The sequence below is a fragment of the Drosophila takahashii genome, chromosome 2R, assembly GCF_030179915.1.
Source record: "Drosophila takahashii strain IR98-3 E-12201 chromosome 2R, DtakHiC1v2, whole genome shotgun sequence".
In the NCBI taxonomy this organism is placed as follows: Eukaryota; Metazoa; Arthropoda; class Insecta; order Diptera; family Drosophilidae; genus Drosophila; species Drosophila takahashii.
This window is the reverse complement of record NC_091679.1, coordinates 29,146,659-29,166,022: the sequence shown is the minus strand read 5'-3', so window position 1 is coordinate 29,166,022 and position 19,364 is coordinate 29,146,659. Positions and strand designations below refer to the sequence as shown.

General features: G+C 41.3%; 9 protein-coding genes across 14 annotated transcripts; 3 read left to right on the top strand and 6 right to left on the bottom strand.

The window, feature by feature from the left end:
- The first annotated feature begins 367 nt into the window (after window positions 1-367).
- On the top strand, window positions 368-4,303 carry FLASH (FLICE-associated huge protein). 2 transcript variants are annotated; one of them, XM_044395878.2, is made up of 5 exons: window positions 368-473; window positions 529-858; window positions 920-1,110; window positions 1,170-1,613; window positions 1,676-4,303. In XM_044395878.2, exons 2-5 carry the CDS (start codon window positions 547-549, stop codon window positions 3,960-3,962), a joined length of 3,234 nt encoding a protein of 1,077 aa, XP_044251813.2. In that variant the 5' UTR covers window positions 368-473; window positions 529-546; the 3' UTR covers window positions 3,963-4,303. The 2 variants fall into 2 exon arrangements, with proteins under 2 accessions (XP_044251813.2, XP_070070111.1); XM_070214010.1 differs by lacking the exon at window positions 529-858 and having other exon boundaries at window positions 372-473.
- On the bottom strand, window positions 3,975-5,867 carry LOC108060105 (uncharacterized). 2 transcript variants are annotated; one of them, XM_017145687.3, is made up of 6 exons: window positions 5,653-5,864; window positions 5,502-5,602; window positions 4,790-5,125; window positions 4,571-4,740; window positions 4,375-4,510; window positions 3,975-4,173 (listed from the first exon to the last, which is right to left on the bottom strand). In XM_017145687.3, the coding sequence occupies exons 3-6, from the start codon at window positions 4,896-4,898 to the stop codon at window positions 4,100-4,102; spliced, it is 489 nt and encodes a 162-aa protein (XP_017001176.2). In that variant the 5' UTR covers window positions 4,899-5,125; window positions 5,502-5,602; window positions 5,653-5,864; the 3' UTR covers window positions 3,975-4,099. The 2 variants fall into 2 exon arrangements, with proteins under 2 accessions (XP_017001176.2, XP_070070115.1); XM_070214014.1 differs by lacking the exon at window positions 4,790-5,125 and having other exon boundaries at window positions 5,653-5,867.
- Window positions 5,868-6,061: 194 nt separating this feature from the next.
- Window positions 6,062-6,833, bottom strand: LOC108060104 (uncharacterized). Its single transcript, XM_017145686.3, has 4 exons — window positions 6,648-6,833; window positions 6,397-6,590; window positions 6,209-6,344; window positions 6,062-6,124 (listed from the first exon to the last, which is right to left on the bottom strand). Exons 1-4 carry the CDS (start codon window positions 6,754-6,756, stop codon window positions 6,063-6,065), a joined length of 501 nt encoding a protein of 166 aa, XP_017001175.2. The 5' UTR covers window positions 6,757-6,833; the 3' UTR covers window position 6,062.
- A 763-nt stretch (window positions 6,834-7,596) lies between these two features.
- On the bottom strand, window positions 7,597-9,824 carry AQP (aquaporin). Of its 2 annotated transcripts, XM_017145486.3 has the most exons (4): window positions 9,719-9,824; window positions 8,849-9,029; window positions 8,209-8,622; window positions 7,604-8,118 (listed from the first exon to the last, which is right to left on the bottom strand). In XM_017145486.3, exons 2-4 carry the CDS (start codon window positions 9,024-9,026, stop codon window positions 7,910-7,912), a joined length of 801 nt encoding a protein of 266 aa, XP_017000975.2. In that variant the 5' UTR covers window positions 9,027-9,029; window positions 9,719-9,824; the 3' UTR covers window positions 7,604-7,909. The 2 variants fall into 2 exon arrangements, with proteins under 2 accessions (XP_070069217.1, XP_017000975.2); XM_070213116.1 differs by having other exon boundaries at window positions 7,597-8,622.
- Window positions 9,825-10,069: 245 nt separating this feature from the next.
- LOC108060118 (transmembrane protein 186) lies at window positions 10,070-11,295 on the top strand. Its single transcript, XM_070213117.1, has 2 exons — window positions 10,070-10,209; window positions 10,278-11,295. Coding segments are annotated over exons 1-2 (624 nt in total). The 5' UTR covers window positions 10,070-10,208; the 3' UTR covers window positions 10,901-11,295.
- On the bottom strand, window positions 11,165-15,867 carry LOC108060116 (organic cation transporter protein). Of its 3 annotated transcripts, XM_017145704.3 has the most exons (9): window positions 15,748-15,867; window positions 13,929-14,552; window positions 12,637-13,354; window positions 12,475-12,568; window positions 12,161-12,217; window positions 11,949-12,049; window positions 11,805-11,885; window positions 11,399-11,509; window positions 11,165-11,346 (listed from the first exon to the last, which is right to left on the bottom strand). In XM_017145704.3, exons 2-9 carry the CDS (start codon window positions 14,465-14,467, stop codon window positions 11,317-11,319), a joined length of 1,731 nt encoding a protein of 576 aa, XP_017001193.2. In that variant the 5' UTR covers window positions 14,468-14,552; window positions 15,748-15,867; the 3' UTR covers window positions 11,165-11,316. The 3 variants fall into 3 exon arrangements, with proteins under 3 accessions (XP_017001193.2, XP_017001191.2, XP_070069216.1); XM_017145702.3 differs by lacking the exon at window positions 12,161-12,217 and having other exon boundaries at window positions 15,748-15,857; XM_070213115.1 differs by lacking the exons at window positions 11,165-11,346; window positions 11,399-11,509; window positions 11,805-11,885; window positions 11,949-12,049; window positions 12,161-12,217 and having other exon boundaries at window positions 12,475-12,571.
- A 425-nt stretch (window positions 15,868-16,292) lies between these two features.
- On the bottom strand, window positions 16,293-17,041 carry LOC108060005 (UPF0587 protein CG4646). The gene is made up of 2 exons (XM_017145505.3): window positions 16,742-17,041; window positions 16,293-16,674 (listed from the first exon to the last, which is right to left on the bottom strand). Exons 1-2 carry the CDS (start codon window positions 16,992-16,994, stop codon window positions 16,436-16,438), a joined length of 492 nt encoding a protein of 163 aa, XP_017000994.2. The 5' UTR covers window positions 16,995-17,041; the 3' UTR covers window positions 16,293-16,435.
- A 48-nt stretch (window positions 17,042-17,089) lies between these two features.
- Window positions 17,090-18,146, top strand: LOC108060043 (COP9 signalosome complex subunit 9 homolog). The gene is made up of 2 exons (XM_017145595.3): window positions 17,090-17,249; window positions 17,660-18,146. Exons 1-2 carry the CDS (start codon window positions 17,172-17,174, stop codon window positions 17,795-17,797), a joined length of 216 nt encoding a protein of 71 aa, XP_017001084.1. The 5' UTR covers window positions 17,090-17,171; the 3' UTR covers window positions 17,798-18,146.
- Fsn (F-box synaptic protein) lies at window positions 17,924-19,243 on the bottom strand. Its single transcript, XM_017145594.3, has 3 exons — window positions 18,786-19,243; window positions 18,357-18,721; window positions 17,924-18,292 (listed from the first exon to the last, which is right to left on the bottom strand). The coding sequence occupies exons 1-3, from the start codon at window positions 19,091-19,093 to the stop codon at window positions 18,198-18,200; spliced, it is 768 nt and encodes a 255-aa protein (XP_017001083.1). The 5' UTR covers window positions 19,094-19,243; the 3' UTR covers window positions 17,924-18,197.
- Between the last annotated feature and the right edge of the window lie 121 nt (window positions 19,244-19,364).

Sequence of the window (19,364 nt, the reverse complement as noted above, 5' to 3'; positions counted from 1 at the left end):
AGACAAAAAAGATTTCTTATATTTCTGAAATTTTCTGTGGAATTTTCAACAGTTGTGCGGTGGAATCGCACGTTTTTAAAATTAAAAAAAAAAAGTGGAATCAGGGTGTAACTCGCAATCGCTATGGGTAATCGATTTAAACGAATCGGCAACGAAAGATTCGCGCCAAAAACAACAGCTGATTGTGTTGTTAAAATTGGTTAATTTGTTTGGTACTAATCTGCAGCTATACAATTGTAGATATAGTTTTGTCATGCTTTACATTTTTAAAGAACTGTTATTCTTCATGAAAATACACTCCTGTACTTCTTTTAAACGAGTTTGAATTACTTATCGTCTTTTCTTAATCGATTATTCGCCTTGCGACCTATCGTCCCATAAGTTATTGCCTTTACGCATCGCTAATGGTTTTTCAACTGGTGGCTGGTGTTTATAAATTCATTTAATTTGCGGCAGATCAGTTTAACACTGAGGTAGGTATTTTTAACAACTATATATATATCGTTAGATTCAAATATCCGCTTAAAGGTTCGCCAACAAAGAGCGATGGCCAATGATAAAGAAATCGGAAGCGGGGACCTCGCTGAGGATGATGTTGATGCCACGAAATCCACCGAGGAACTGGTGCTTCCCGAGGCTCTGGAAGAATTGCTAGATCTGAAAGATCAGCGGCCGACCGAAGTCAAGGGCAAAGGATGGACAGAGCCGGACGAAAAGGATAGATCTCTGGATTTGGACATCTACGACGACTTGGACGAGATGAAGCCGCAAGGTTCTACAGAGACTGGCGAAAAGGACACATCTCTTGACTTGGACATCTACGACGATTTGGACGACTTCCAGGAGGCCGAGAACCATGTATGACCTACAGATATATCTATTCTGACGTTGTTCCATTACAGTATAAATTTTCTTGCAGAAAACCAAGGAGCTGCTGGCATGGGAGGCCAAATACGAAAAGGCGCAGACCGAAATCCAGGCTCTAAAGTCTGAGAATAAGGCGCTCGGGAAGAAGATAAAGACCATGGAGGTTACCCTGCAGAGTCTGCTGGACACGGCCAAGGCGGAGGTGAAGAGAAAGGAAGCCATGATTGCCCAGCTGCGAAAGGAGTTAGTAAGAATTTTCGCTTTTCGGACTCCCCAACTAACAAAGTAACATTATTCAACAGAAAAGACGACTTGTGCTTCCGGCGGAAGCGGGGGCGAGAGGTTGAAGAGCCAGGGGAAAGGGAACATGAGAGTAAGCGTCTGAAAGAATCCCAACCGAGGATGTTTGCCAAGAAGGATCCGGAAACGGAGAGAAATCCATTCAAGACAGTCCCAAAAGAGGATACCAAGAAGGCGACTTCAAAAGATGATGTCAAGAAGGCGAGCACAAAAGAAGAGGTTAAGAAAACAGACAGCCGAAGCAAGTCACCCAAGCTGGGACAGCCCAAAACCACCGAACGGAGATCTAGCACACACTCTCGACGTCCAGAGCACCGCCACAAATCCAGAGATCGACGCCACAGCCGCAGCCGAAGTCCCAAACATAGGTCCAGGCGGGATGAGCACCGCAGTCGCGAGAGCAATTCCCGCCAAGCTAGACCGCGAAGCCGTTCCCAGTCGCCCAGGTCAGTGAAACAAAAGGATATCAGTTACCTTTGTTGATAGCAGCATCTGAATTTTGTTGCAGAATCCATTTGCCAGGAGATAAGAGTCAGACCATGACGAGCCTATTTGGCGATGAATCGAATGACCCGCGCAGTGAGAGCCCTCGCCTTGAGTTGGCCAAAACGGCATCTGACTTGCAACCTTCAAAGAAAGTCGTTTCGAAGCAAAGCGATGTTTCTTCATATACGAAATCCTCATTCGATCCAAAGGAACAACCGAAGGATACTTCTCAACCCATAGGTGGTTTCTTTTCTGAAGTCAGTAAGCCGAAACTTGCATTTATCCCAGGATTGGACATCATATCCAAGGCGGAATCCCTGGATTTTGTGCCTGATCAAACAGAAGTGGTTGAAAAGGCGAAAAAGCTAGTCGAAAAAAGTGATTTTCATATGAAGGACTCTGCGCAGGATGAATTAAAGAATGAGCCCATTCCATTGGAAGCAGAAATGCCGCAAGCGGAAGTAAAAACTAAAAAAACTTCATCCAAACATTCTACAAAAGAAGTGCGAGCTGTGCCGAAACATGCAATTATACCCGGTTTAGACATCATATCCAAGGCGGAATCTCTAGATTTTGTGCCAGATCAAACCGAGTTTGTTGAAAAGGCGAAAAAGGTAGTCGAAAATAGTAATTTTTATACAAAGGACTCCACGTACGATGAATTAAAGAAGGCGCCAATTCCATTGGACTCAAAAATACCGCAAGTGGAAGGAAAAACTAAAAAGATTTCATCCAAACATTCTAGAAAAGAAGAGCGAGCTGTACCGGAATCCCTGGATTTTGTGCCAGATCAAACCGAAGTGGTTGAAAAGGCGAAAAAGCTAGTCGAAAAAAGTGATTTTCATATGAAGGACTCTGCGCACGATGAAATAAAGAAGGCGTCCATTCCATTGGAACTAGAAATGCCGCAGATGGAAGAAAAAACTAAAAAGATTTCAACCAAACATTCCACAAAAGAAGTGCGAGCTGTGCCGAAACATGCAATTTTACCAGGCTTAGACACCATATCCAAGGCGGAATCCCTGGATTTTGTGCCAGATCAAACTAAGGTGGTTACAAAGGCGAAAAAGCTAGTCGAAAAAAGTGATTTTCATATGAAGGACTCTGCGCACGATGAATTAAAGAAGGCGTCCAATCCATTGGATCCAGAAATGCCGCAAGTGGAAGGAAAAACTAAAAAGATTTTATCCAAACATTCCACAAAAGAAGTGCGAGCTTCAATAAGCGAACTTGAAGGTGGTAAGATAACAGAAGAGTCTAAGATTAACTTGGAAAAAATGACAAGTTTAGCAATTGAAGCTATAGACGTTATGACGGCCAAAATTGAAGAGAGAATAGACCAAGAATTATTACCAACAGCTGCCACAGTCCCTACTGAAACGGGCTCTCAGTGTAATGCGAATGCGAAAGCCTGTTCAGAGAAAGACATCCAAAAACCGACTGATGAACCAAGCCGCTTGAGCAAATCCGTCGCCGGTATACGAATCATCGAGGACATTCGGCTTCCCAAGATGGCCGATATCGACCATATTGCTGTTAAAGTTGACAGCCAGTGCAAGGCACCAACAGCGATAACGAATTCCGCCTCGAATGATCAGTTGGTTGACAAAATGCCTCGTCCTGACGAGCTAAAAGATACAAAATCTACTAGCTACGCGAACAATACTCCCATAAAGTCTGCCAATGTCTTGTACGCTAAGCCCGACTCGACGAAGCTGGACCACAACGATGAAAACGACGAGGTTATCCTGGAAGCTGCCATGGACTTGCTGACAAGCGAGCAGGATCCGACGAGCATCGTGGATCCCAGCTATCCAAACCTGAGTATCGAAGAAGATGCCATTGAGATGGCATTGGGTGAATTGCACCAGCAGTCACCAGACGAAACAGTGGTGACGTCAACATCGAATAGAGCCCAGCAGACGCCCAAACAAAGCCTAATAACGATTCTCACCCAGTCGCCCGTGCAGCAAAGTCCGCTAAAGTCCAAGACGAAATCGAAGAAACTATCACCGATGGCCACACCGGAGAAGGCGGCCACCGAGAAGACCCCGTTGAAGAAGAGAAAAGTCAACATGGACAGTCCGACGCAGGCAATGCCGGTTCCCAGGCTGGATTTAAGCATTGAGGACACTTCGGGAACGAGCTTGGGTGGTAGCGACACCTCAACAGTTACCAAACGCTGTTCGCTGGGCCACACTGATTACCAGTACGAGCAAATAAAAGACGAGGTTATTTTGAGAGTAAAGCGACGCTGTCGACGACGACGACCGGCACCTGTGGAAATGCAGGATAACCAAGCAATTTAAATACAATTGTAGTTGTTTTGAATTTTGAGTTTAGAATTTATTTCGAATACTTTTAATTTTGAAGCCAACAAGAAAACCAAATGTTTAAATTTTATTTAACCATGCCATTCAAGGCGACTTGGGTAAGGATAATCCGGTTAATCGGCTCGAGTCGAACCTCCGAGCATCTTGAACCATGAATATGCTACGAACCAGAAGTAGATCGCTACACCTGTGGGTTAAAAGTAAATAATAATGTTTGTAATAGTTAGTAATTAAGAATTAATATTATTAGCACTACTATGTTGGTATGTCAAGGACATACATACACTACTTTTAAGAAATATACATTTTAAACGAAACGTTGATACTATATTTCTATTTGTTTTTTGAATATTAGGTGTACTTGTTATAAATAGGTTAAAACTCTTACCGAAACCACCCAAGATAAGCAGCAAGGTCACTACTACAGCGCCAACTTCTACGCAAACATAAATCAAAAATACGAGGTCATATAATATGCGTACGGAACCAATTATTAAATACGCAATGACCAATTTCTTTAATTGCTGAAAAACATTAGGTGTAGCTTTTATAAATTATATTATATTATTATTAATTAAACTCACCACCCAAACTGAAAGAATAACCAAAACACAGGCGACTAAATGGGCAAAGTGGATAACAAAAGTGACCATCCAAGCATAGTAGGTGGAAGGGTAGTAGTTGCTTTCAAACTTCCCAATGTTATCTGGATCATTACGATCTTCAATCCACCAGCCTTGATAATAGGTCAAATCTGTTAAGTTTGGTATTATTATTAGTTATACAAAAATAAAAGTACCTACACTTAGTTTCTAAAACAACTGCAGCCGCCATAATCATGTCTATAATAGCGATAGTAAGGGCTCCCCATCTTAGATCACAGCAGCAGCACTTCTTAGCAGTACACTTCATTCTGTTTAAGCTTGTAATACATTTGCATCGTGGAAAGTACCTCTCCTAATTTTATATAGTTAACTTGACACAAAAATTTCAACGACAGATAGATTTACGACGATTCGATTTTGAAATAATTTTCAAATAAAGTAATAAAGTACTATAATGGATTTAGTCCACTGGGGTAGAACCTCCAAGATGCTTAAACCATGAGTAGATGACGTACCAGAAGAAAACCGCGACAACTGAGGGTCACAATAAGTTCAATATTAACTTTTCAATAAAATGCCTGGTATTTTTAAAGATTATATATGGGAAAATAGATAAATGCTATTATCTTGTTTAATTGAAGTGTAATATATTAAAAAGTTCTAGTTTATATTACGACCAATTAAGACTACAAATTTAATATTTCAAATTTCTGAACTTACAGAAGCCAGCAGCGATCGAAATTATATCCCTAAGAGAACCTCGAAAATATATGCATACATATATGAAAAGTATGATGTCAAAAACTATACGAAGTATTGCTGTTATTAGGTATACTATAGCAAGTCTTTTGTTTGGCTGCAAATCGCATCTGAAACCAATTTGCTAATCTTAAAGGCGTTTGCTACTTACTTTACAAATCGAAACAATAACCAAAATGCAGGCAATTATGTGGACAACGTGGACGATGACGGCAACATACCAAATAATATAGTGGCCGAGTAAGGACATCCCTGCATGATTCAATATTAGATAAGTTTTATCAAATAATATTAATACTCACATCTAGTGATGCCAATAACTGCTCCTAGCAGAGTCCAGTCAGCACAATCAGCAGCACGACTTCATAGCAGGAATACCCATTATTTTCTGAACCAATTTGAACTCTTCCAGAAAATTGACAGATAATTTTATGAGCGCTTGACTAACCGTTTGATTTTGAACTTGAATTGATAATTTTAAAATATCCGATTTAGTTTGGGATCGGCCGGCTATAACGCGAAACTGTGGTTAACCAGGACCTTTAGAAAGAGGGGAAACATATTTATTAGGGACACCTATTTTTCCGATCCTTATCACAAGGCTTTAAAAAATGATAAAATACTTACACTGGCTATTCGGGAATCAGTCATCAAATTTTTTTTTTGCTTTCGAAAGAGTGCTAAATACTTTTAGTTTTAGAAGAAACCCGATTTATTCTGTGCTCGGCGGGGTAAACCACGAAAGAACTGTTAGCCAAAAGTAAGTGGCTGAAACTGTGGGGAAAGGGTACAATGTATTAATAAGTAGTAGTATTTAAGAATCCAGTAACCTCTTAAAATGTAAAGCGAAGTACTTACACAGACTTAGACCTATCAACCAAAAAGTTGTGGTACAATCAAATGCCTTGGTAACTATCCACGTCAAAATTATGAGCAATACAACGAAACGCATTATGCCAGTGGCTATATAGGGAGCAGCCATCCATCTTTCGTCCTAAAAATATTTATGACTAAGGAGAGAGTCTTTTAATCCTGCCTGGACTTACCGAAAGTGTGGAGGTAATGGCCATTACACAGGCGCCAATATGGAGGATAAGGACAACCAAACAGAATATATACATTGAATAGCCGAATCTATTAAAGTAAAAATCTGGGCCGGTATAAAACCTCGGGGGTTCCGTGGTTGACATAGGCGCTTCCGTAAGGATAGTAAAATCCCAGTCCCATTTGCGCCGTATCCCTTTCATAAATAAAACCGTTTTTATATAAGCGTTACAGCACAGCTTACCGTACTTACATGGCAAGTAGCATCCGCAAAGCAAACTTAAGATTATGTCCACGAACCCAACAATGACCACGCCATATTTTACATCAATGCAATACAAAAATTTGTCGACAAGACCCATTTTATGAAATTTTCAATTGTAGTTTGTTGACGTGATGTTAGTTGATTATGAAGTTAAAACAGAGTGATGTAGACATGTAGAAAAGTAGCATTGAAAGCTTTTCGAAAGGGCGCTTGGATTCAGTGGGAAAAATCATAGTTTGGGTGGCCTTCTAAATTTAATTTCTATAATTCGGTTACACTTATGGTATTTGTTTATTGAACTCTTTTAATCTAGTTTACCAAAATTATACTAAAATAACATTAACATGGCGTTTTCGACCCACATTAATTTAATTAATTAGGAGCTCCATATAAATGGTGGTTTTGGTTTTTTTAATTGCTCTCAGAAAATGTTAACAATTTAAATTGACCTACAAAGCAGACAATATTTTTTTAAGACAAAGGGTTTAATGTTGTGAAAGGTCTGTATGTTGGGACATCTTCTTCCCATAGTTATTTGGTCATTTGCTTATTATATAAGAAGTGATCTATAACGTTAGAATGCTTGTTCTTTTGAAACAAATATTCACTATTATTTTGCAAATGAAAAAAAGTAAAAAGTGAAAATCCAAATCAATCAAAGCGCTCAAACCGTTCGGGTACTAATTTTTTTATATTAAGATCAATTTTTATTAGTCGTCAACTGTGTGGGAAAATAAGAAAAAACTAACTGTATCAATACTCGTGTATTTATAAACTTTTAATTTGGTCTATATTATAGAGGGAATAGACTCTATAAGAACTTTTTTTTTTACTTTTTAATCAAACGACCTTTCTATTATACACATATGTATGTACAACGTACATTTATTCTTAAACAGCATCAAAGGCCGAGTAGTTCTGACCAAGTTTCTTCAATATGGCACTTTTGGAAACCGTGATCTCTGGAACCAAGAAAAGGTTTCAAATCTGTAATGCTTACACATCTTAAACATGAACCACGAGTAATAAGTGTGTTTTAAGAAAAATTCCCTTTACGCCTTGGGCTAGGCAACATATGTATCTTGTGCCAGAAAAGTTTAATAGCAGGTATCTCAAAGGCCCTTCTTGCATCCTTTCTGGTCACATTTCAAAATGAACAGGGTAAAACTTTGCCTCCGAGCTGACATGATAGGAATTGTGCATCTTTCTAGGTATTGACAGATATTTGAAAAACAAAATACAAATTGGGCCTAATCCTTTTTCGACTTCGACGCCGCCTCTTCGCCGAGTAGGATGCGTCGCACTGCGGGCAGCTTGAAGACCGGAATGGAGAGCACGGCGCCTGCGCATGCGCCAATCCAGTAGACGATGATGTGCTCCAGGTGGGTGTGTCCGCGACAGCCCCATTTGAGGGCTGTGGCCAGGACGGGATTGAAGTAGCCGCCGGAGAAGTTGAAGGCTGCAAGCAAGACATAGTTAAAGGCATAAACTACTTGGGAGACCAGCATTGGGCAGGCGGATCGGATCGGACAAGCGCTACGCCACTCACCTGCCACCACCAAGCTGGTGCCAATGAAGGAGTCGATGTAGCTCCCGAACCGCGGCTCCTTCTCGCTAATCGTCTTGGAGGCCAGGCGGCAGAGGAGGGTGGCCACGCCCTCGATAACCGCGCCCAAATACGGGCTGACCTGCAGATCGGCGTTGCACGCCTCAAAGGCCCGTCCACGATGGGTCTCGGCCAGCTCCAGCCACCAGAAGAGCTGGACCACCCGGTACACACAGCAACCGCCCATCAGTTCGGCCCAACTGCGCAGGGCCATCTCCTTGAAGCTGGTCCGACCCTCAACCACGTCCTCCATGTGCGTGTACGGACAGGCGGAGGCGTCGCCCCAAACGCGGCCCCACCAGATGGTCAGCAGGAAGAGGCAGATGGCATACATGGACACCCCAAAGTTGTCGGCCACTGGGGAGGAGGATCCAAAAATGTTTAGATTTAAAACTCGTGAAATCAATGCAATTCCGAGAGATAAACAATCTCAAAATGGTTTGAAAAAAGTGGATAAGATTTAAGATTTATATTTTTATATTTTGATATCACATATTTTTAGTAGTTTTTTTGAATAATTAGGATCTTTTGAAATTGATTTTTAAAAAGATTTTCAAACTTTTACTCAGTGAGTAATACTCACCAATGATCAGTTCAAAGCAGCAGGCGCATAGTTCGGCAGCGGCGATTGCCTCGTTAATCAGGATGGGGACCAGTCCCTCACGGGTCACCAGTCGCCGGCTGATAACTCTAGCGATCTGAGCCAGGGCACAACATCCCACCATAAAAAGGGCACTTATCCCTAACGCTGTCGTCGACATGTCCTTCGTTTTGAGAGTGAAATGATAGAAAGATCGGATCAGTCTTAATTACTTTTATCGCTCTATAACACTGTATTTTTGAAGAAACTTCCTGAAAACATCAAGTAGGTCTAACTCAATTTTACACTCCCCTCAGTTGACTAGTTAAATTATAAAGGAAAGGCTGTTAATGAAAATTAAGGAAATATTCGTAACATCAAGCTTAGCTTGCGCTATTTTTCATTTTTATTATTTGTTGATTGATGATATTGCCAAGAAAAGTTAAGTTAAGTTTAAACATTTTTTTTTAATTACTCAAAAGGCTTACTAAATTCTTTTAAAAAAAAAACTATTGGAATAATTTTGAGTTCTATAAAAGTTAATGCGCCGTATAAAAGTTGTTCCAAAAGTTAAGGGTTCTTAGGCCCTTAACTCAAGGCCTTCTTATCTCATGCACCTTGAATATTTCACATTTCAAAGAACATTGTAAATTAATGTTCTTTGTGTGCGAAAAACTATTTCCGAATCCAATGCACAAGCGAAAGCACTAAAAATAAATGTTTTGGCTGAAGCTTGACCGCGAAAAAAAACCAAATAAATACAAAAAAAATGGAAAATATTTAATTTTGGACGATATAGCCTGTCTGCGAATTCGTAAAAAACTAATTTGGCACACACTGTGCAAGTTTTTTGGATTTATATGATGCACATACTTTGCAATTATAAAAGACGATGCGGATTAAAAAAGTAGCGGAAAACCGCGTTAAGAGGCTGCGAGATCTGACCGTCGACTGAGACCCAGAACAAGTGAATTATTTATTGATCACTCTCTGCTCGCTCGCCGGGAAATCTTCTATATTTATACACTGGGTCCTGACGTAATATCAAAGAGAGCGCCAGATTTCAAAAAATAACATCTTGCCGCCTTTCGCTGCATGGGCAGCATTGCCAGCGCTGGCATATCGATTGACACTTGGCATATCGATAATCAGCTGATTTTCTATAAGAACCGTTTACATGTACATGTTTTAATTATGCAAGATATATTAGTAAATATTATTTTTAATGGGGATAACAGCAAGATAACATCAGAATATAAACCCATGTATATATTGGATTTACAATTTTTTAAAATTTTATAGCATTGCACAATAATCCCTTGTGAACGGGGCTTACTAATTGCAAAACCAAAACAATTTTGAAAGTGAGTTGAGATAGCACTGGAAAATAATGATTATACGAATTATTAAGACAGAAATGCATTATTTTTAGTGCTGGAGTTGCTCTGCAGGATCAGCCCGGCAAGATTGCCATGGAGGAGCTGCATGTCCATTGCATCCACTCAACTGGCACAGAAATCGAGACACTTTGCCACAGAATCTGCCGGCAAAAGTACGGAGCCCGACCACGCCGGATTCACCGAGTGGCGGACCGTCTACAGTCTGCCGGCCATAAGGATAGTGGCTGCATTCAGTAAGCTGAAAGTCTACCAGGCGGCCATCACAGCAGCCGGAACGCCCATTGTCTTTGCCCTGGGAAGCGCCGGACAGCTAAGCTCGGATGCACTGGCCATCTACGGTGCCGTGGGAATCTCCGGCCTGGTCACCCTCACACTCGCCAGCTACACGGCCTCCAATCTCGTGGGCTTCGTCTACGTGAACGAGCAACAGGATCTGATCAAGCTGGCCTACGTGGACTTCTGGGGACGGCGACAGGAGGCGCTGCTGGATACCGATGATTTGCTACCCAGTTGCGAACAAGGAGGAAGCCCATCCCGACTAAAATTCGTTTCACCCATCTGCCTGCGTAGCGATCCTAAGAAGCGGTTCAAAATTCTCAACCGTTTTGGCCATGTCAGCGATCCCCAGTTTTTCGAGGGCCTCTTTGGAGACTGATTATAATTTGTCAGATTTAGGGCCGTTTTTTCGTCCGCTTGTTAAATTAAAATTAGGATTAAAACCTTGAAATCGTATGGGTAATCAGATTTCTAACCCTACTTTAAATTCACCAGGCGGACGAGAAAACGGCCCTTAGTTTGTTATTGTATATATCTGTTAATTACAAAATAATGTCCAAAGACATTTACTTGTTTTGAAGTTTTAATCTATCTGTACAAGTTTGGTTTTTATGATGATTTAAAACCCCTAAGCTTTAAAATGTTGTAATCTTTTTGTACAAAATACTTTATTATGAGTATTTACAAAAGTTCTGCAGGGTTTCCTTATACAAAATATCAGGACCAATGAACGGTGATCAATGTACCATTAAAAAAGGGATATGTCCACAAAATCGGCGGATGAAAGGTGTTTCATTATTTACCCAAAGCAATGGCTTCTTCCACCTGAAAATACGGAAACTAATTGATGATTTACCTACATCTGATAAGTACTTACCGTATCCGGCAGCTTTCTGTTAAAGGTTTCCGGCAATAACAGCGAGAGGAGTCCAGCCACCAGCGATAATCCCCCAAATAGCAGAAGGGGCAGCGGTTCATAGTACGTTGCCTGTCAAACATAAAATATTCATGGATTAAACAAAACACTAAGTACATTTATATAAGATCATGAGATCATAATAAGATCACATACATAATGATCTAAAAACTAATAATTTACTATTACCCCCTTGAGCAATGGAATATGATTAAAAACTGTATATATATACATTTCTGTTATAAACTTCGTAAAATGTCTTAAAAACTGATTAATTAATAGATTTATTTATCCCAATTCATCGCTTTATTTTGGTTTTTTTTAAAGAACCTTTTTTTTAAGTTTAATATAATAGGACTGCACTTACCAAAAGAGGAACGAATGGAGCCAGCATCGCCCCAAATCGTGCAAATGTGGACATAACACCGACGCCGCCGCTCCGAATAACCTAATAACAAATGGGAACCAATATAATCGGTTATATGGAATCAAGTAAGTGAAAGTTCCATACCGTGGGCATCATTTCCGCAGTAAAGGTGTATATGACGGCGAAGGATGATGTGATGCCCAGTTTTCCGACAAGGAAGAGCGTCACAACCAACCAATTTGCACCTGAGAGATACGATAGACATTATTGATGGCTAGGGAATGGTTGGTGAGTAAATGGTCTAGAGTGAATACTATTCTCTGAATAGTTATTGAATTGGGAGCTTGGAAACTTACAACTCCACGAGTGTCTACCTTCAATTGCGGCTTTGCAGGGAATCCAATCTCCTTGTGCTTAGCGGGTATGCATAGTGAATTAGAATATATGTACTTAAAATATAAACTCCTCTTAAATTATTATTTGTTTGTATGCTAGCAGATTTGATTCCCAATCTATTGGCATTCAAACCTGGACATTTTTATTTTATCTTTACGCAATGCGCCTTTATATGATACGATTAAAAAACACTTAACCATTTCACTTTTTTTATGAATGTTAAAAAAATATCTATCTAAACGATTTAGTGATAAGATACTGATAAGTTTCTTACCCAGGGTGACGAAACCACTGGCTACACAAGTGACGGAGCAGAGCAGCAAGGAGCCGGAAAGGGCCAGACGTCGGCCGAGTCTTCGCAGGAACAGCTACTGGTGAAGGATTGGGTTTGGGTTAGATGGTGTTTGTTTTCCAGCCGATGACGGTAACAACCTACCCAGGCGAGGCTATAGCCGGGAATCTCCACCAGGCAAACCAAAGCGAAGTTGAGGTACTTGTTGCCACTCAGACTGGTGGCATTCAGCGAAAGTCCGTAGTAGACTATTGCATTGACGGCCCAAATGAGGAGCAAAATGGCGTATCTGGCCATCAAAATGTGAGTGCCTGCTACCTGTTTAATGGCCAACCATATCCTATTGTCCTCCCGCTCGGTAAGGACACCCTCGGCTGAGTACGCTGGTTCCGTTTCCGCTTCCAGCTCCTGCTGCTTGAAACTGGCCATCAGCTCAATGGAGATGTCTCGCCGGTTGACCTTCGCGGCTCGGCGAATGATGTTGCCCGCCTGCTCCCGCCGGTTGCGGGCCAGCAGCCACCGAACGGACTCCGGAACCAGCCAGAAGTAGACCACGCAGATGAGGGGCGGAATCGAAAGCACCAGCTGCAGTTGACGCCAGTCGGGCAGGAATACGGAGAGTCCAAGCAGCGCCTCTCCCACTGCGTAAAAGTAGTTGAGCACGATGGAGGACATCTCCCGCTTCCGCGGCCCCACCATCTCCACGCCGATGATGAAGGCCAGCGGATAGACGCCGGAAGTGCCCACCGCGTTCAACAGGGCGAAAACCAGGAAACTGATGTAATCCCAGGACAGCGCCTGCGCCACACCCGTCAGGGCCATGAACAAGATGCAGATCAAAAAGACATGCTTACGTCCGTATCTGAAATATGTTTTCATTATTATTGAGTTAAAAAAATTCAATTTATTTTCGGTTTCTTTTTAAAAAATTAAAGTACTTATCAAGCAACTTAGTGACTTAAATGATTTTCAATTTGTATAATAAAAATTTGAGAATAAGACTTATTTTCAATTTATATAATAAAAGTTGGAGAATAAGACTTATATTCAATTTATATAATAAAAATTGGAGAATAAGATTTATTTTAAATTTTTAAAAATAATACTTATTTCCAATTTGTAATATAAAAAACAAAAAAAAATTTATTATTTTCTAATTTTTATTTTAAAAATCATAAGAATTACGATCCCTGCTTAAATCGATTATAGTGACTTAAAGATTTGGTTTAAGACTTGTTTTATAAAGAAATATTTCTAAGGGCTTAATATTTCAGAATATTTGCACATTTTTGAAAAACTTTTGGTAATCAAGAAGACAAAAACATTAGACTAAAAACGATTTAATAACGAATTGCTTAAATTCTGTAATTTAATTGATTTGCTTTTTACTACAAAATTTTAACTTATTCCAGAAGTAAAATTTTCTTTATCCTTACCGATCTGCCAGGTAGCCGGAGAGAGCTGTTCCCACCACCAGGCCAGCGAAGTGCACCGTGCCCACGAAAGCCAACTTCCAGAGATTCTCTTGGCACTGCAGCCGCCACTGCTGCACAATTGTCCGTTCAGAGCTTCCGTAAACGAACTGCCGACATCTCTCCGTCTCCGCAGTGAAATTATCAGCGGAGCATTGGTACAAAGGCCATGATCCTTCAGGTTCACTTCCTTTCGCCACGAATCTATCACAGGTGGACGGCGTGAATTGGCCCCGCTTGCTCCAGCTGCCGGGCACGGCAATAGATACCCAATCTGCTCCATAATTCGGATTGTCTAAACTATCGCATCCGGGTACGTAGCATCGATAGGTGGGCGATCCTGCCGTAAAAACATACGACAAGCTGTTGGCGGCCGCAAACAGAACAGGCAGGCAGATAAGCAAATAGTTACGCCGCTGGAAACGCCCGAATTCTCCGATTTCGGCGAGGATGTCATCAAAGTCCAGGACGGCAGACGCCGCTGCTGCCGCCGGAGCCGACATTTTAAAGATATCAGAAACCTGTGTCCAATCTAAATACGGGAAACCGTGTTTTTAACTAATTATTCTGGTTTTTTAAGCACGTGACCTGGGGAACAATATAATGTGTTAGAATATGTAAACTGTAGGGCATTCTAATTATAATCACGCATTTTGTGGGGTAGTATATATGGATATTTTAGATCAGAAATAGAAAAAAGTGAATAATCCACAGGTTGATTTGCATGATATTATTATAGTGTAAGAGCTACCTAAATTCCAACTTTTTTTTGCATGTTGGTTAGTTAATTTAAAATAAATTTAAAACAATTGAATTTTTTGACCTTTATGTTTCTCTAAAATAAAAAAATACATTCACAACACCTATACTTCAGGAAAAATTAAAAGCAGAACAGATTGTCTAATAGATTTATATTTTGCTAACAATATTCCTTCAACATTTATTTTTATTAGCGTTCTGTAAAAACAAAGTTTTTACAAAGTTACTGCGTTTGTAAGCTAAATTATTACATTGTAAATTTATTAATTTATTTATATTGACACCTAAATATTATGACCCTTTGGGCTCGAGTAACGAAACCAGCTTTAAAACTAACTAAACAAAACACCGCCTACAGAGAGAAAAGAAAGTCTAAAAGATTTCAGATATAACCTTTTTTACGAGAAATGATCAGGCATTTGACAAATCAAATACAAGATTTTCAATACGGAATTGTCTAGCAGACAATTTATACAGTCACGGTTCTTTCTGTTTAACTTTAAGATCGATTAATTGTCTGTTTGATCTTATTCATTTAAGCGGAGCATCATTCATTGTAAATAGTCGCTATGTAGTTGGGATAATGTTTGAGTATGCATGCAATCCAATTTCATCAATTGAGATAAATTGTTGCATGCCAGTGTCTTGAAAAACGGAGAGTGTTGTAAGTGGAATATGTGTTTTAACTGGTAAAGATGACTGATTGGTGCGTGCCAGCCTAGAATAATGCATAATGGATGAACCGTGTGGGAATTGCCCCAAAAGGTATTCCAACTGAATAGGAATATTTTCTAGGGCAGGCAAGAACGCGTATCCCAATCCGTGATTTTTGAAAGGTCAGGGTTGGGGTGGATTCTATTATTGCATTGAATTGTGGGAACTTCTGCAGGCTGCTGAAATACGTCGGCAAAGTGTCCAGATAAGAGTGCTCCCATTATCTAATCACTGCGAATTTTAATGATGCACTCAAAGCGTCTGCCGTTTTGCACTCGCTCATTACACCGGATAATTACCGAAAACTCACTTGCTAAACACTTGGCAGGTGTCTTTGGAGTAATTAATGCAGTCACTAAACAATTCGCGCGTTTTCTAACGATATCCGGGTCCGGCAAGCTACTCCGGGTTTTCCGTATCCGGTCCGAATCGCGCAAAGTCTGGCGAAATACTGAATTGAAAATAAAATGCAAACGCACACAGAGAGGCAAACACAAAAGGCACTGTGCAATCTTCGTGCTCAATCTTAAATCAAAGTAGACGGCATTAAAATCAATACCGAGAGAAAATTGTTCAGGGAAAGAGTTTAAAAGCTACTTTCTCTTACGGCGAATTCTTCTAAGAGAATCGCTTGCTGATCACCCAATTTGGAATTCTTTGATTTTAAAATTACTTTTCCTTACGCACCAAAGTGCACATTTTCGATTATGGAAAACTATAAAACTGACTACAAAAATTCCTACAAAATTAAAATAATAAAAATATACAATTTTCTTGTAATATCTCTAACTAAATTAACATTTGATATTCCTTTAACTATATAGGTTTTTTACAAACAATAAAAACGTAATTTTTTATTATTTTTAAGGTCATTGCTCATCATAAGTTAAAAGTAGGCTTTAAACAGAGAAGAACCTACTTTTACGATTAAGATAAATCAGTATACCCAATATCAAAGAAGTTCTGGTGAAATGCTTTAAGAAGACTCCCGGTCAGAATTACTTCTTCAGCTTGATGAACTTTGAGGCGAACTCGTAGATGCCCACGGAGTTGTTGTTCTTCTGGTCGTACTCCACCCAATCGTCCTCGGAAAGATCGACCTCCTCGAACTGCTGGCCATTCTCAGCGGATGAGACTCGCCAGCCGATGCGGGGCGAGAAATCCACGGGCTCTGCGCCGCGGCACTCGAAGATCACGATGGTCTTAAATCCGCCAGAGTCGTCCGCCGTGTAAGGGGCTGTAAAGACGGGTTTGAGTTAAGAAGCATGTGGGGTTCTGGAACTATAAATATATAAATTATATACCATTCGACTTTTCCACTATATCAAGGCTGTTTTCCCGACTGCACATCTTGCACTTCATGTAAAAGTTAAAGCCGGCCGCATTTCGGGAATCCTGCTGCACGCGCTCCGACTCGGTTATGTCGTGCCATTTGTCCGACTGTTCGCCGCAGTTGCTGCACTTCAGTTTCAGGAAGAAGGAGTAGTCCGGATGACAGGTCTCCAGCTTGTCCACGTTCTCCAGCGTGGCGGAAATCTGAAGGCCCACTCGCACCATTTTTTATAAAGTTTATGTTTATATTTCAGATATTGAAACGAAACAGCTGATTGGCAGAGATGCCAGATGTCGTGTGTTTTCTCCCTGTCTTCGCAGTGGCAACGCTCTCAATGAGAGTGGAGATTTTCCTGCAACAAAGCGTAAAAACATAAATAAATAGTTACAACTAATAAAAGTATGGATCTGAACATGAAACCTTCTCTGGCTGCCGACGAAATGTTTTCCGAGGGCCCTGGCTACATGGAAATGGACGAGGTAAGACCCTAAAGGTCGTCTTGAAAAAAGCCCAAAGTATAAGAAGTTCAGGCCATCTTCTCAGACTTTTGCAAAATATTTAAAATTCGGTCAGATCTTTGTGATTTTCAGGATTTTCTGATCTCTGGACCTTATAAACAAAACGTAGGATGATTAGACTTAGATAGTTTTTTCAGATGTACTTGTTTAGAAATTACCTACATATACATTAGTTATCGGTTTATTTTAAGCACAGGCAGACCTAAGTACACAAATTTAAAAAAACTGTAGCTCCATGTACATCATCTATATTCCTAAATAGTTTTATATACCATGCCATATGCGGGGGTGATATGACTTAGAACAGTTATATCAAACCCTACATAGATAATTACAAAGACAACTAATTTTCCCAAATTGTATCCTTTTAGTCCGGCGGAGCCACAGGAATGATGTTGGACCACCTGCCCTCGAACGACAAGCACGTCCACGCCGACTTTTACAATGATTTCGACGATCTGTTCGATGACGACAACTGGGCCAAGATGAAATCCGATGCCAAACAGTAGACTATCACAGGATCACAGCATTGTAATCAGTGGATTAAAAGATCAGTGTCTACAGTTCGTTCTTCTGCCTCTAGTTTTACTTTCACAATAATCAGCGATTTGCGGTGTATAAAAAATTGATTCAACTATTGTTTAATCGCTATATTATATTCATTTGGTTCGTATAACTAACGTAAATTGCCATGTGAAGATAGTGCCGAGGTGGATTGAACTTTGGCGTAGCGTAAAATCAACAAAATGTATAATTTTGTACAGAAAACGAAACTAGTAACTAAATTTACGATATCAAACTGAGTTGCAGGTGGAATGAAGCAAACGTAATTGAGATAAATACAAATGTACACGATAAGCTAGTGGATCCATTGAGTGTGTTAACCAAGTAGTACGCCCGGGGCCAAAGCTATCCGTCCAACGGAGTGCCCAGGTAGACCATCGAGACCTCGGTGTTGCCGTAGACAGCGGATACTGTGGGATAGAGCTTCTTGTCCGGCAGTCCTGCAATCGGAGAGGGTACAAAATAGGTAGACCTTCGCCAGGATTAGGGATAAGTAAGCCTCACCTCGAAAGGCCACGCCCAGGAACTCGTAGTTCTTCTCGAACGACAGCGTGTTGTCCTCGCAGTCGAGAATGACGCGTATCCGCTCGCCCACCTGGTACTTGGGTGCATTGTTCAGCAGCGGATAGCTGCCCTGCATGTCGCCGTTGTGCAGCAGGTGGTTCTCAACCAGGTTCCAGCCCCAGCTCTGGTCATCGGAGCCGAGGAGAGCCACATAGCCGTGGCACTGCAGCGCCGCCTCCTTGGTGGATATACCGATGACGGCCACGGTGCCCAGCGGTCCCTCCCAGATCACCTCCCAGGTGTGCCGTCCGTGGCGGAAGCCGATCTTGCCGCGGGCCGCGTCTGTGCTCTGCGCCACGGGATTGCTGTCGGATGGATAAAAGGATGTTAGGGCATTGCTACGTTAAGAGTCACAATCTACCCCCTTACCGATGCAGGGTGAACCCGTTGGGCTTGATGTACACATTGCGGGAGCAGTCGTTGGGGCTCCAGGCGTGGAAGTACGCCCGCAGCTTCGTCTTGTACGTGGAGACGGAGGCGAGCAGGTCGGACTTGAGGGCCTCCTTGGGCAGCTTGTTCAGGCAGTGCCAGCGCCACACGTCGCTGTTCTCGTCGTTGAGGAAGTGGTACCAGCTCTTGCACACCTGCGAGCAGTGGCTCAGGTCGTCCAGCTCCAGGTAGGAGAAGATCACCTCCAGGACATTGTAGTTGCACAGCGCCGCCACCGGGTCGACCATTGTGAGTGCGGCTGCTCCTGTGCTCTGCTCCAGTGACTTGTTAATTAGCTGCTTCGGTTTCGGTTTCCCTGGGCCTGTAGTTTGTCATTTTTCCACACCAATCCAGCCAACAAATAAAAAAAACTCCAGAAATTCGGAATTCGCCTACGCAGTGTGACCGTTGGCGGGATACCAATCGAATACCCCACGACCGGACAAAGTGGCAACTTTGTTTACATTCGTGACCAGTGTGGCAAAACGACGGCCAGCTGCTTGCAACACTGCGTAAATT

Coding starts and splice junctions, on each gene's coding strand:
- Fsn (XM_017145594.3), bottom strand. CDS start 19,093: ATGGTCGACCCGGTGGCGGCGCTGTGCAACTACAATGTCCTGGAGGTG. Junction 18,722..18,785: donor AACGGGTTCACCCTGCATCG/GTAAGGGGGTAG, acceptor TCCATCCGACAG/CAATCCCGTGGCGCAGAGCA. Junction 18,293..18,356: donor CCTGGGCGTGGCCTTTCGAG/GTGAGGCTTACT, acceptor CTCCGATTGCAG/GACTGCCGGACAAGAAGCTC.
- LOC108060105 (XM_017145687.3), bottom strand. CDS start 4,898: ATGAAGTGTACTGCTAAGAAGTGCTGCTGCTGTGATCTAAGATGGGGA. Junction 4,741..4,789: donor AGTTGTTTTAGAAACTAAGT/GTAGGTACTTTT, acceptor CAAACTTAACAG/ATTTGACCTATTATCAAGGC. Junction 4,174..4,374: donor GCTTATCTTGGGTGGTTTCG/GTAAGAGTTTTA, acceptor TTTAACCCACAG/GTGTAGCGATCTACTTCTGG.
- LOC108060104 (XM_017145686.3), bottom strand. CDS start 6,756: ATGGGTCTTGTCGACAAATTTTTGTATTGCATTGATGTAAAATATGGC. Junction 6,591..6,647: donor TTGCGGATGCTACTTGCCAT/GTAAGTACGGTA, acceptor TATTTATGAAAG/GGATACGGCGCAAATGGGAC. Junction 6,125..6,208: donor GTTGATAGGTCTAAGTCTGT/GTAAGTACTTCG, acceptor CTTTCCCCACAG/TTTCAGCCACTTACTTTTGG.
- LOC108060005 (XM_017145505.3), bottom strand. CDS start 16,994: ATGGTGCGAGTGGGCCTTCAGATTTCCGCCACGCTGGAGAACGTGGAC. Junction 16,675..16,741: donor TATAGTGGAAAAGTCGAATG/GTATATAATTTA, acceptor CCGTCTTTACAG/CCCCTTACACGGCGGACGAC.
- AQP (XM_070213116.1), bottom strand. CDS start 9,026: ATGTCGACGACAGCGTTAGGGATAAGTGCCCTTTTTATGGTGGGATGT. Junction 8,623..8,848: donor CTGCTTTGAACTGATCATTG/GTGAGTATTACT, acceptor CCTCCTCCCCAG/TGGCCGACAACTTTGGGGTG.
- LOC108060043 (XM_017145595.3), top strand. CDS start 17,172: ATGGATCTGAACATGAAACCTTCTCTGGCTGCCGACGAAATGTTTTCC. Junction 17,250..17,659: donor GCTACATGGAAATGGACGAG/GTAAGACCCTAA, acceptor GTATCCTTTTAG/TCCGGCGGAGCCACAGGAAT.
- LOC108060116 (XM_017145704.3), bottom strand. CDS start 14,467: ATGTCGGCTCCGGCGGCAGCAGCGGCGTCTGCCGTCCTGGACTTTGAT. Junction 13,355..13,928: donor TCCGGCTACCTGGCAGATCG/GTAAGGATAAAG, acceptor AACATATTTCAG/ATACGGACGTAAGCATGTCT. Junction 11,347..11,398: donor ACAGAAAGCTGCCGGATACG/GTAAGTACTTAT, acceptor CCGTATTTTCAG/GTGGAAGAAGCCATTGCTTT.
- FLASH (XM_044395878.2), top strand. CDS start 547: ATGGCCAATGATAAAGAAATCGGAAGCGGGGACCTCGCTGAGGATGAT. Junction 859..919: donor TCCAGGAGGCCGAGAACCAT/GTATGACCTACA, acceptor ATTTTCTTGCAG/AAAACCAAGGAGCTGCTGGC. Junction 1,614..1,675: donor AGCCGTTCCCAGTCGCCCAG/GTCAGTGAAACA, acceptor ATTTTGTTGCAG/AATCCATTTGCCAGGAGATA.